This window comes from Cucumis melo, chromosome 1 (genome assembly GCF_025177605.1).
Source record: "Cucumis melo cultivar AY chromosome 1, USDA_Cmelo_AY_1.0, whole genome shotgun sequence".
Taxonomy (NCBI): Eukaryota; Viridiplantae; Streptophyta; class Magnoliopsida; order Cucurbitales; family Cucurbitaceae; genus Cucumis; species Cucumis melo.
Genome location: NC_066857.1, coordinates 4,453,038 through 4,467,714, shown reverse-complemented (window position 1 = coordinate 4,467,714; position 14,677 = coordinate 4,453,038). Strand labels below are relative to the sequence as shown.

Genomic DNA, 14,677 nt, shown 5'->3' with positions numbered 1-14,677 from the left:
CGATGGGGACAGATTACAACACTTTAACGAGTTTAGTTACAATGTTCTCTTTAGTAGTTGATTTGCTTGAGACAATTGTGGACAATGGATCAAATTCAGAACAAAATATGAAGCACGGATTCTAATGAATTCAATCTTGTCATTTGACTTTGTTTTCAATATGCATCTCATGGAAAATATATTGAGAATCACAAATGACTTGTCTCAGGTCTTACAAAGAAAAGATCAAGATATTGTGAATGCAATGAATTTAGTCAACGTTTGTAAAGGTAAACTGCAAGCAATGAGAGAGTCTAGTTGGGATTTATTATTGGAAAGAGTTTCTAATTTTTGCAATAATCATGATATTGAAGTTCTTAAAATGGATGCTAGGTTTTTAGTTTGAGGATGAAAAAGTCAAAAATCTCAACTAATTACAAATTTGCATCATTATCGTGTTGAAGTCTTCTATGCTGTTATTAATATGCAACTTCAAGAGTTGAATAATCGTTTTACTGAATCAATTATTGAATTGCTTCTCTGTATGACTTTTTGAATCTGAGTAATTCATTTGCTGTTTTTGATAGACAAAATCTTAGTCGACTTGCTCAGTTTTATCCAAGAGACTTTTCAGCTATTGAACTCTCTATGCTTGAGGATCAACTTCAAAATTACATTATTGATTTGCGTTCAAAGTTTGTTGAACTAAAAAGCATTGGTGATCTTATAGTGAAAATGGTTGTTACAAAAAGAGATAAGGTCTACCATTAGTTTATGGGCTGCTCACATTGACATTTATTTTACCGGTTGCAACAGCTACTGTAGAGAGAAAAATTTCTGCTATAAATATCGTGAATACTCGACTGCGCAATCGAATGTGAGATCAATGTATGAAAGATTGTCTTATAGCTTATATTGAGAAAGACTTATTGGATAAGTTAGATAATAAACTTATCATGAATCAATTTCAAAACATGAAAACTCGTAGAGGACAATTGTAATTCGTATTAAATTAATTAATCTTTCAAGCTATTAATATATTTTTGCCATTTTTTAGCGTGTTTATTACATAGTACCCTTATACAAAATTTTTTGATCCACCACGGTGTAAAAGGGCCATATTCTAATTATAAATCCTAAAATTTAAATTCTAACCTTCTATAAAACTAAACTATAACGTAAACTTAACAATTTAGCTATAAAATAGCCAAATAAGGTTCACAACAAATTCAAAATCCAAATCATTCAAAGAAATTACTTAGTAATTAATTGAGATATTGTTTTTTACAAAATTGAAAAGTAAATGGTTAATATTTAAAATAATAACAATTAAGTTGAAAAATAAAGCCTAATAAATTATAGGAAAAATTATATTTTTAGTCCCCACATTTATAACAACAGACGTATTTGATTCTCAAGTTTTTAAAGTATAAAGTCCCTAAATTTTAAAAAATAGGTTTACGAGGTTCTAAAAATATTTTATGTTTGATTTTTTTAAAATTAATCATGTGATATTTAAAATTAAAAAAGAATAGTTTAGAGAATATACGATTTTTAAAAGTTATTTTTTTAATTTAAAATGTCATATAATTATTTAAAATAAAAGTATAAAGTTATTTTTTTTGTAAACCTATCTTCAAAGACAATTAAAAAAATACATTTGAAAAACTTAAAGACCCGTAGATTTGAGAACTAAAAAGGCCTATTTCTAAAACTCATAGACCAAATACACATTATCCATCAATTTTTCCTAAATTATAAATTCCAAACACATTTCTTAACGTGGAATGCACCTTAAAAGGAAGAAGAAAAAAAAGGAGAAATAAACTTTAGATTAAAATATGGGTTAAATTAGGACCGTCCATTACCTTTTGTTTGCATTTATTAATTAATAAAAGAAATTATACTTTCCATTTAAAATAAAATAAAAAATAAAAAGGATAAAACATAGATCAGATATTGGACTTCAGGGTGGGGCCAGGAATTAGGAGAGCCGTTGAATTTGAAGTTCAGTACCATGTGGTTTCGGTACACTATTTTTCTCACTAGTCTCCAAATATTTGGTTCCTTCCTTTTCCATCTTCAACCAGACTTTATCTATCTATCTCTATATATATATATATATTACTATTATTATTATTTAACATTCTTCCAAAAACTTTATACAATGCATTTATTTATTTATATTATGTAGTCAATTCTTTTAATTAATTATAACTTAGATTACACTTTTCCTTCTTCTAATTATTTATTTTACTTCAATAATTTATTAACTTTTGAATGTGTTATCGTTGAGTTGGTCATGTGTTTTTGTTTATGTGATAGAGACCCTTATTTTTAAAATTAGGCAATGTACATAGATTTTAATAAGTTGGATTGGATTAGATTGAAGTCCTTTTAAGATTCAATGCAATTGTTCGTTCAATTGTAAGTTTTTTTAACCTAAATAATCCTTATTGTATAATAAACTTGAAACAATCACATCCTAAAACATTTGGGTTAGATTGGTTTAGGTTATTTGATTATTTATTTAGATTTATGTGTTAAAAATCGAGTAAAATGTTAATATATAAGAACTTAATTTATTTAAGTATCTTTAAGAAATAAATTAAGATTAACTATTAAGATTCGGTTTATAATATGATATTTTTTTCCAAAATACTAAAAAGAAGACAAAACCTTTTTAGAAAAATAAACTATTCATAAAATATTGAAATTAAATTAAATATATATTTGAATACTCTAACAGATTATTCGGAACTGATCAAGAATGTCTCGAGTTCATATATCTAGAAAGTTCATATTCCTGTGTTGGGAGTGCAGACTTGTTTTGTCTGAATTTATATATTTGTATTTGGAGTAGAGCGTTGAGATCCTATTTTAGGAGTATATGGTGCAATTTTTTAAAAAAAAATTTAAATAATATGTTTCTTATACCTATTTGTTTTTAAATTTTTTTTATTTAATAATTCAACCTATTTTTTCTGGAATAAAATAGGTAATATATTTTATTTGGTTTTTATAAATTTTTCTTTTGTTCTTTTGTGTTTGGTAATCAACAACAATTAACCCAGTATAATTTTTTCACTAACATACATAAATAAAAGAGAAATCAGAACTCTTAGATTCTTAATTTTTGTCCATAAATTTCATCATTTATTTTTATTTTTCTTGTTATGGTTGTTCTATATTTTGAATTTTCCTCTCTCATGATTTCTTTTATTGAACCTCTCCCGTCGCTGTAGAAGACAATGAAATGGTACCATATTCTTCAACAATTCCATTCAATTTCTCCAAATTTAAAAGAATCATCAAATAACAAATCTCCATTTTCACTAATTCTTGCGAGAAAATGTTAAAAGAAACGAATCACCAATTTATGACTATTTTTTTTGTTATTTGTTATTTTGTTTGTTTTTGCTTTGTTTTTGTTTCACCATTTAACTATGTACGTACTTTTTCAAATTCTTAACATACATTGATATGTAAATTATATATATATAAAATCAACATGTTAAGAAGCAATCAGTCTTCTATATAAGAATGATCTGACCATCTTAGACAACTTCTCATATCAACTTACTATAAAAGATAAGTATTAAGCATTATATAAACTAGTAATTTCATTTTTGTACTTAGCACTTTTATCAACCAAGTTATTTTTCTAGTACTCAAAAGCACTTGTCATTGTAGTTGATTATCAAAGGTGTTTTTCATTATTGAAATTTGTCGTAGAGAGGTAATTATTGAACTCCGAAGTTGAAGGTAATTGTGGAAGTTGATTACTAAATGTGATTTTCACCAAAGTTTGTAGTCGTAGGTGGTAGTCGGAGATAAAAGTTGGTTGCACAAAATTGATCTTGGAAATGGTCGCTAGAGTTTGTTGCCAGAGCCTGAAATTCATCGCGCGGAGGTGGTCAACGAAGTTAATTTTCATCGGAGTTTGTTATTGGAGCCGAAATTGATTGTTGAAGTCGGTTATGAACAAGTGGTGTTTAAAGATGGTCACCGGAGTTTGTCATCGAAGGTGGTTGCTGGAACTGTAAATCGATTGTCAAAGGTAGTTTTCGGAGCCAAAAATCGATCATGGGAGGTGGTTGCCAAAGCTAAAAGTTGTTTGTCGAAGTTAGATGTGTGAAAATGGTAATTGCCATTTGCAATGGTGATTGATGGGTGAACCCATTAGAAACATTGAGAATAAGAGAGAGTTGAGTTCAATTGGTATTTGGTATCATATACCAACTCAACTCCATCAACATTTAAAGTTGGCGTGTTGGTGGGCCAAACAATGAATTGATATATTATTACCGACTCAACTCATCTCATGTTGGTGTGTCAAACATCCTCAACGGCACATGGCCAATTAAAGTTAAACTTTATCAAACCAAATTATTCTCCCTTAAGGAATGTTAACTAATTAATATATAAATGTGTTAAAAAAAAGTGTATTTTGTTCAAAAATTTCTATTCTTATTATACTTTCAGAAAGAAGGTTGTCATTTTATTCATTTTTTATCTAAGAAAGTATTACTGAGTATTGAATAGACAATAAGTATTCGGAATATGTTTGAGAATAATTTTAAAATTGCTATAATCATTTTCTAACATACCATTAATCATTTTGAAATAGTTTTCTTGTTTTATCCATGATTTTCATACCATTTGCTTAGTTTATTCTTAAAATACTAATAGAAAGTATATAACTAAACAAGAAACTTAGAGATGAAATAGGTTTGATCTTCAAAAACAATAAAATCAAAAGATAATATCAAAGGATTGTAAATAAGATGAATCCAGAGACTATGCAAACCACACAATCAAACCATATTAGATACCGGTAAGAAACAAATTATAAAAAATTATTGCCTTTATGCTTTTCAAGTCATCTCAAAAAGAAAAACACTATGTACATTTAGCGTCAACAAAGCCACGGGACTCTTGAAACTTTGTTCACAACTAATACGTCATAAAGATGGAAAATATAAAATTTTGGATCTAAATTTCCAAAAGGATCAGAAGCACAAAAATGCCAATGAAACCATTACCAATTGTTGTTATTGTTTTCCCTCACTTTCTCAATCATTATTCCAAAGTCTTGGATTGAAAGTGAGCCAGACAACCTTAAACGTGCACGAGAGGACTCAAACAAGAGTCGACCCTCATCTACAAGTCAAGGTGTTAAACTTCTATGTAAAAACTAGATCAACCAACCGAACTAAATTGCACTACGGTCTTGATTGATTTTCTATGTGCTTAAAAACACTATGTTTTGAATGTTTTCAAACACTTAGAAAGTCAAATCTAAATCAACCGTTTTTTTTAACTTTTTGCTAGACTACTTTTACCACAATAGGGCTTCTTACATGGTGCTTACCATCTGACCATATCAAATCACCATATACATAATTCTTCTTGGCTACTTTATGTCCCTTGACTTTCATAAAAACTTTGAAGCTCAGCTCTTCTCCTAATTTTGTGAAGTTCAACTTCTTTGGCTTAACCCAAACCGATATCCCAGCCGGTTTCCTTATCTTGGCTTCGTATGTTCCAGGAGAACCGACATTCTTTAGTCTTCGAGTAATCGTGATCGATCTTGAGAGTTTAGGGACAGTTATTGAAGGATAGTTGAGATTTGTAAGACTAATAGGTTCCGAGCAATTGAAGGGACCATCGGAGAATTGTGATATTTGAGCTTTGTCATATCCTAATGCACATAGAAATGACAGATATTCATTTACATCTATGTCATAGACCAAGCCAGGATCTGTAGCACCATTTGGATGAACATGTCCAGCTCCATAGTTGAATGGTGTGGCCACAAAGTAGGACGCGTTGAGGAGCGGCTCAAAGTTGTTGTCTAAAGTGCTTGCTGTGAAAAATAAAAGAAAATTAGCGACTAAAATGGGATTATGATAGGCATGGTATTAGAGAGATATTAAGGGTGTATCAGTAATTGGTTAGTAGTTTGTTAGGGAAGTTTGGTTATAAATAAAGTGAGTATGGAAGAAGGAAGATACCCAATGTTTCAGCGAGTGAATTAAAGTTTGAGAGTGATCGTAAGGTTAGTTTATCTTGTATCTCCATTACCTTTATAGTCCAATATATTCAGGTTCTATCAGATTTTTGCACAACCAAATTAAAAAATCCACTTATTTTGTGCAAAAAAACTAGAAGTCCGCTAATGTCCCATTTGTCAATAGCTAGATGCAATCCGGGAAGGGTAAGAAAATTAGCTCATCATTTTAACTCTTGAGGTGTGAATTTAGTTTCCTTTTGATCTTAAATTCTAAAGTTCTACACTTCTAGTCGTGAGTTCTCACTAATACTTACTTTTATTCATAATTATTTATTAATACAGAAAGTTAGCACCAATGGCTGTAGTAATATTAGTAGAAACTTAGAGGTATAAGTGTATATTCTAGAAATTTAAGAACCAAATGGAAATTAAACTTAAAACTCAAGGGTGAAAACGTAACATTTGGAAACCCAGGAACTAATGAAAACTAAACTGAAAACCCCAAAGGTTAAAATGTAATGTTTGGAGACTTAAGGACCGAATGAAACTTATACTCAAGAGGGGGTGTTGAATTCATTTACCCGTGGTCATGATGGCAGATTTGATAGCTGCAGGACTCCAATGAGGGTAAAGAGTCCTGAGAAGACCAGCAATGCCAGAAACATGAGGGCATGACATGGAAGTTCCTGATACTGAGTTAAAAGGAACCCGACGATTATCAAATTCTTGGTTTGTAGGTCCTTCTGCTTCAGTATAAGCAGCTATAACACTCAGCCCAGGAGCTGTAATATCAGGCTGCACACTCGAAGTTTATCCAACAATCAATTCAGACCACACAAACTGCCAAACTAATAGGAGTAGCTAAGGCCCATTAAATAAGTTCGATTTTTTGTTTTTGATTTTCGAAAATAAAGTTTATAAACATTCCCTTTTTTGAGTATTTACTAGAATCCAAGTAAAGTTTTCAAAACTACTTTTTTAAAAAATTAGTTTTAATTTTATTTTTTAATAAATGTTTAGCTATGAATTTAAATGTTGTTTTAAGAACAATGAAAACTATTGTAAGCAATTGTCAAAAAGCAGGCAAAAAAACAAAAAACGAAGTAGGATCTCGTTTGGTAACCACTTGGTTCTTAGTTTTCAAAAACTAAGTCTATAAAACACTTGTTCCACCTCTAATTTGCTTGCTTTTTATCTAATTTTTACCATTGTTTTCAAAAGCCAAGCCAAAACTGGAAAATTAATAAAAGTAGGTTTTCAAAAACTTATTTTTGTATTTTAAATTCGGTTAATAATATAACTTTTGTACTTGAGCAAGATGTATTCATGGTAAGAGATTGAGAGAAAATATGCTTAATTTTCAAAAACAAAAAACGACATGGTTACCAAATAAGCCAAAATAGTTATCACAGAAGGACTAAAAGACAACCTTCAGGATCTCTGGAGTAACAGTGTTTGGTCCCACCGATGAAAATGCTGCCATGAATGGAGCTGGCCTTATACCTAATTGAGTTGTAGCTGGTGTGATGTAAGCCTCTGGGAACCTATCCGCAATTTAAAGGTTTCAATAACTGCATGGCTTAAAAACACTTGAGCCCACAGAAAGTCAATCTAAACGAGCCTTAACTCAATTCTGTTATAGAAGCAACTTACTTAGTTGAATTGATGTATGCAAAGACTGCACTGCCATCGGTGTAGTTTATGTGCAAGGCTGGAAGGACATGTGGGTCAGCAAGGATTTCATTCCCACTAAGCTCATTATTAGCAAGAATCATGCCCGCAGCACCAGCCAACAATGCTTGTTCGCCTTTGTCAACTCTTGCATTATCGCCTCGAAGGCAGACAAGGATCTTTCCCTTAGCTTTCATAGGGTCAAGTGTACCAGCTTTACACAATTGACTGAATGGGGTCCAAGAAGTCAGAGTCAAATATTGATAGTTCAAATAATACACAGTGTATTCAATAGCTAACAGAGAGTAGAAAATGATTGTTCCAGTTTCCTTACGCTTCATGAGCTGATGCATTGGCTAATCTAACATCTGCAGCATTCATGAGTGGATAGAGCTTCTTGCTTGGTAAAGCTTCCTGGGACAGGCTTTCACCCTGCAAACGATTATACTCTTTGTGAGGCACTTACATCATCAATATTCTTTACCAAACCTCAAATCTAGTATATATTCAGTTGCTGTTAATTCATATAAACTGCTTCAAGAATCTTGCTTGAACAATGAGAGTCGCATCATCAATGGGAAATACACGCAAGGTTAAATTATAAGTTGAAGTCCCTGAATTTTTAAGTTTGTGTCAAACAAGTTTCTAACAAGTCCCTTTAACTTTCGATTGTGTGTTTCATAAGTCCCTATACCTATTAGACAGTTATTAAAATTCACAAATTTATTAGACATGATACCAAAGGTTAATTGATCTATGAGGTATACAATTCAATTTTATGTATAATACAAATGTTAATTTCTCTTTTCTTAAAAAAATATATTGAATATCTGTGAGAGTACTAGTCAGGAGTATAAGGGTAAGATTAATATAATATTCCCGATGGCATAGTAGTAATTAGCAACGGGTATCTTGGTTATAAATAAAGGGTATAGGGACCTTAAAAGGGTGTAGATCATTTTAGTAAGAGTATCCATAGTGGGACTTCAGGACAAGGATGGCCCTCAGGCTATTGAATAACTTCACTTGATAATGCATGTTCTTTGTGTTTCTCGGAGTATTCTGGTTTGGTGGTATCCTAACAACATACTAACTGTCGAGTAAACACAAAATTAAAAGTTGAGGGACCTATTGTCATCTTTTAAGTTTAGAAATCTATTACACATCTTCGTTCAAAGACCAAACTTATGATTTAACCTACACTCAAAGTCATGACTCCCAACTTTCAATTAAAGTATTTTGAATAGAACAAGTTGCCCTAACTAACCTGTTAATATTCAAGGAAATACAACAAACATGTGATGTGCAATATATAACATAGTGCAACAAAATTCAAGAACAAGTTGCCCTAACCTCAATCTGCTTCTTGTTCCCAAGAACAACAAGACTAGGGAACTTCCTGTCCATGGTGCTGGCTCCGACGGTGATCTGCCAGGGCGCAACATTGGTCACCGTACCGGCTGCCGGTCCCGAATTTCCGGCAGAGCAAATCACGACAATCCCATGCTTGATGGCGTGGAATGAGCCAATGGCTACACTATCGTTAAACAACGGATTCGGATCTCCTCCAAGGGACACCGACAACACATCGACACCGTCGTGAATCGCCAAATCAAACGCGGCCAATATATCGGCATCGAAGCACTCATTTCCGGCTTTCGGAGGCCAGCAGACCTTGTAAGCGGCCACCCGAGCCCTAGGTGATCCGCCCTTGGCGGTGCCCTTTCCTAAGCCGAAAACGCTAGCTCCGGCGACGAAGTTACCGCCGGCGGTGGACAGGGTATGAGAGCCATGGCCTTCTTTATCCCTCGGCGAATGGAATGAGGAATTGAGAGGGCCGACAACAGATGCATAGCCTTTGTTGAAGTATCTTGCTCCGATTAGTTTCCTTGAGATTGAATTACCGATGAAACAAATTACAGAAAGTTCATCCTGGACTCACTAAATCAAAGGAATGGCAAGAACACAATTTTTTTAAAAAAAAAAAACCTTCTTTTTAACTGGGGGAAAGAGTTTAGTTCGCATTATTGAAGTAAAATCTTTCTTAAATTTAATTATTCCACACTAAGTACGAGTTTTTAATAAACAAATAAAAAGAAGAAGAAGTAAACATTACACAACATTTTTCAAATTAAGAGTTTGATTCAAACGAACTCAAAATTTATTAACAAACAAATTTAGGAATAAAAATGTTTTTCTTTTTCTAATTTTGCATTATCCAAGAATCAATCTTTTACCTATTTCATACATACATATATATGCATACGATTTATTTTTAATTTTAGAATCACGTCTCTCTTTACTCGAATGAACATTGTTCGGATATAAAATGAATATAAAATTTATACTAATCAACCTAAATATTCGAGTGTTAAATAATTTTCGTGTCAGATTGAATCCAAAAAACAAACAAACTTTTATTTGACTGAAATCACATTTAACTTGAGGTTTGAGTTCATCATTTCATATCAACTGTAAGATATTGGTATTTGTCTTAGAAAAAGAAAAACTTTAGGTATATGTTATGTGTTGTGAAATCTTGACTTATTTTTATTTTGTCCAATCCCTTTTAAAAACAAACATTACTTCATAGCATGCGGTAGTTCATTAAATAACTCTCAAACAATATCTAAAATATACTTCAAACAAAACATTATATGATAAGCTAAATAAACAATTAATTTAACAAGTAAAACGAGGAGTATGCGAAGAAAAATTATAAAAAATATAACATTTTACAAAATATTTACACTTCATAGAAAAATTAAATATAATAAATTTTATCTTTTAGTGATTTTGTCATATGACGTGTAAATAGCTTGTCAATTTTTTTCTATTTTTGAAAAAAGAAATCCAAAGTATAAATAAATATTGAATGACAAATTAAGAGACTAAAAAATTGTTTTTAAATAAAAATTAAATTATAAAGAGACATTTTTTAAAATAGCAACATATTGAAACTATTTACAAACTATAGTAAAACCGATCAAACTCTCCCCAGCTAATTTAAGTTTTTTTTTTCTTTTGTTATATTTTGTCAAATAGTCTTTTTTTTTTTTTTTTTTTTTTTTTACTATCATAACAATTTGAAATATTTTAATTCAATTATTTAATATTTAAAATTGACATAAAAAAAGGGTAATATATTTAAAATTATAAAATGAAAAGATGTAGTAGTTGGTTATAAACCTAGTATCTTTTTATAGATAAAAAGGTGAAAAAGGGGTAGAAGGAATAAATGGTTGTACTTTTTAGCACTTAAAAGAAGATCCAAATGGGAAAAAGTAGTTTGTGGATCCCGTTGCTTCTATCTATATCTATATTTGGCTATATCTTTTCAACACCATTTCAATATTCTTACCCTTTATTTCTCTCAACATTCATTCCATAACATATACTCTTAGTGTACCTTTAGATATTGGTAGGGTCATATACCTTTTCCTTTTAAGCATAACATAAACTTTTGCCTTTCTACAAAATGGGTAGATGTCTCATTTCATAAAACTTTCTTCTCTATTAAAACGAGTATAATTTAACTTCCATATAAATGTATTAGTGGTTAAGAGGTTTGTGGTTCAAATCTTCTAACTTTATCTACTGTACTAAAAAAATCTTGTTTAATAATCATCTGATTTTCGTTTTTTAGTTTTTGAATGTATATTCATCGAGAGAGATCAACTTTTTTACTTAAAAAATATGCAAACCACGGTAAGAGAGGAAAGTGGATATACTTTTTAAAAAAATTTAAAATCAAAATCCAAATAGTTACCAAATGTGGTATAAATTATGTTCATGCTAGCATGTTGTCAGTTTAATACATTTGCTTTGTGCACGTGTTACATCTAAATCCTAAATAATGAGTTATATTTGATTCTATAACCTGTTTGATGAAATTAGATAATACGAGAAAATAAAAATTTTCATCTAAAATAGAACGAGTAGAATCTAAAACCTTAAATAAAAACAAAAACAAAAGCAAAGAATGTGCTATAAAAAAAAAAAAAAGTGTTGAAGTGTAGGGGGGAAAATGAGAGAGAGAGTATACATACCTATTGCAATGGAAAGAAGGATCATTTTGGTTTTGGCAGATTCCTTTCCACCTATGAGGAATTGGTCCCATTTCATCATCACTAAAGCTCTTTGATTCTGCCCACACCCCTATTTTTCCATTTTTCCCAAACCAAAATTTCCCCTAATTAATTAATTAATTAATTAGTTTATCCAAATACATCTCATTAGTTTTCTTTTAATAAACACTATTTATTTATTAATTAATTAATTAATTAATAAGATATTTAGCTTTAAATTTTGGAAAATATTAGAGCAAATGGCAAAAATCACTTTTAAAGTCTCATAGTAGTTGTAATTATACCCTTAAACTTTTAAAGTTAAAACTAAGTACTCAACTTTATTCAAATTTTAAATTTGGAATCTCAAACTTACATATTTGTATAAATTATTCTGATTATATCAGCTTGAGGATTTAATTTTGCAAGTCCAATTTTTATAATTACTGAAGGTCCAATTTTAACACCTTTAGAAGTTTAGGAACAAAATTGTTATTATTAAAAGTTCAAGAGTGTAATTGCAATTGCTATTAGACTTTATGGGTGGTTTTTGCAAATTTTTCAAAATATTGTTTTGTTTTAGTCACTCTGCTTTTTACAAATTCAAATTCGATACTTATATTTTTACTAAATCTTAAAATCAACCTCTACTTCCGTCCTTCTTATAATTTGTGTTTTAGTATATTTTTGTTTAATCGATCTCAAACCGTATAATCGTAATCATTTAACTTTTAATAAATCTGACACTAATTGTATATACATGCATTTATAAATTACCCCCTCCCCAGAAAAAAAATGTTATTTAGACAAAATTCAAAATGTTATTTAGACAAAATTCACCATATTCGATTTTGTTATAAAAGTAAATATTTTTGTTCATATTTTATTTTATTTTATTCTTCTCTCAAAAATCATATATTTTTTATTTAGACATTTATAAATTAATTAAAATTTCTTTAAAGAAAATCAACCATTGGGGTTGGAGATAAGAGTCAAACACAGATCTATTAAAACATATTTTTAGTTCTTCAAGAAAAAGGGAGGAAAATCATTAAACTAATCAAATCCTTCTGTCATTTTGATTGGTCTGAAACCCTTCTTCTTCAACTTCTCTCTCAATAAAAATCAGATCTTGTTTGTATTCACAAAATCAAAAGTCAATGCCTTTCCTTCAAAAATTATTATTCTAACTCTTCAAAATAATAATAATGACCAATAAATAATTAAATAAAATTAGGAAGAATAAAAAAAAAAAAAAAGAAAGAAACTGACCAGTATCAAGGTTTCCAATAATGGTGTCTTCTCCAAATCTTGCTTTCTTCCATATTGATTCTGATTCGATAACTCCATTCTCGTTCTCCAATCCCATGAACTCCCACGATCTTGTTGTGTGTAATTTTCTTCCTCTATTTAGAAAAACCGATACCACTCTCGGATGCTCTAATTTTTTTAGGACGTAAAATATCATATCATCACTAAACTTGAAACTTAACTTTGATTGACTTTATTAAAATTTGAAAAATTATCGAATCGATACTAATTGGAAAAACTAATTTGAATGCAAAGCTTTCTATCCTAATGCTATATCATAAGTAAATCGAAAAGATAATTTAAAAGAAAAGTTGTTTTTTGCTTTTGTTTTTATTTATTAGACTAAAAATTCAAAATTGTGTTTGAAAATGTTATCTACACGGAAAAATATAAATTATTTCGAAAATAAAATCGTTATCGAACTATAAATTAATTATTACTTTTTTCTCCTACTTGTCCTACTAATTTTTTTTTTTTAAAATTAAGATATTGTTTAATAGGAAGAGAGTAAAATATTGTCTCTTTGAAAGAAAAAAAATGATGATGATAATAATAAAAGAGAGAATCAAATTTACTAGCTAATTGAGCAGCTACTTCATCTTCCAACATTGCTGCAAATCCATTGATGTGTCTTGTATATGAGTAAAATATCACATCTTTTGTAAACTCTTCTCCACTAAACACAAAAAAGAAAAAAAGAACAATCAATAATTCGAACATAAGATTTACTACTCTCATATATTAAACTATATATCTATATATATATATACACACTGCTTATGTACAAGCCTAGATCCAACTTTACGTGGGATAGGTTGGTAAAATGATCATATAAAGTCAATTATTATCATTTTAGTAATTTGAAACGAAGCGTATACCTCTTGAGAAATGGTTGGAGGAATTGGTGGTGAGAATCGGCGACGACATCGGCCGGTTTTCGACCACCGTGGGAGTGAGCTCCCATGTAGACAACATAGGACTGTAAAAATATAATGGATGTGTGTTAGTTTGGGAGAGGTAAGAAAATTATGAGAGAGATCAAAAGAAAAGATATTGGTTGAACTAATTAATTAATTAATTTACCCTTTTAATGGCGGACGTAGGAGTGAATAGCGAAGAAGAAAGGAGAAGAAATAATGAAAGAAGAAAAATGGAAGAAGAAAGTGTTGAGAGTTTCATGGATTTTTCTTCTCCTTTTTCCCTTTCTTTCTAAATCTCTCTCTTCTTTCACATTTGCTTCATATTCCCCTATTCTCTTGGCCTTTATTTATATCTATATATTTCTCCATCCAATGGAATATAAAAATTAGATTCTCCCACACTAGATTCAATTTGCCAAAACAAATACACTACATTTAATTTGCCCCTTGTATATGTGTGTGTATATATTTATATAAACGTTTTCAAATATGATATAATTAACTAAAATATTTACAAAATACGGTAAAATTTCATATTTTATCCATTATTAACATCGATAGAAGAAATAATTTATCATTAACATAATCTAAAGTTTTAGTACATTTTGTAAATATTTTCGGTTGTTTTATTATTTACAAGATTATTTAATTTTAGCCTTTAGGTTAAAATATTATTTATGATCTCTATATTTTAAAGTTATTATTCTATTTAA

General features: G+C 30.0%; 1 protein-coding gene across 1 annotated transcript; it reads right to left on the bottom strand.

The window, feature by feature from the left end:
• Window positions 1-4,954: 4,954 nt before the first annotated feature.
• LOC103500491 (subtilisin-like protease SBT5.3) lies at window positions 4,955-14,302 on the bottom strand. The gene is made up of 11 exons (XM_008463797.3): window positions 14,128-14,302; window positions 13,923-14,023; window positions 13,620-13,720; window positions 13,006-13,173; window positions 11,716-11,824; window positions 9,020-9,554; window positions 8,001-8,098; window positions 7,649-7,894; window positions 7,425-7,539; window positions 6,577-6,790; window positions 4,955-5,848 (listed from the first exon to the last, which is right to left on the bottom strand). Exons 1-11 carry the CDS (start codon window positions 14,221-14,223, stop codon window positions 5,310-5,312), a joined length of 2,322 nt encoding a protein of 773 aa, XP_008462019.2. The 5' UTR covers window positions 14,224-14,302; the 3' UTR covers window positions 4,955-5,309.
• Window positions 14,303-14,677: the final 375 nt, after the last annotated feature.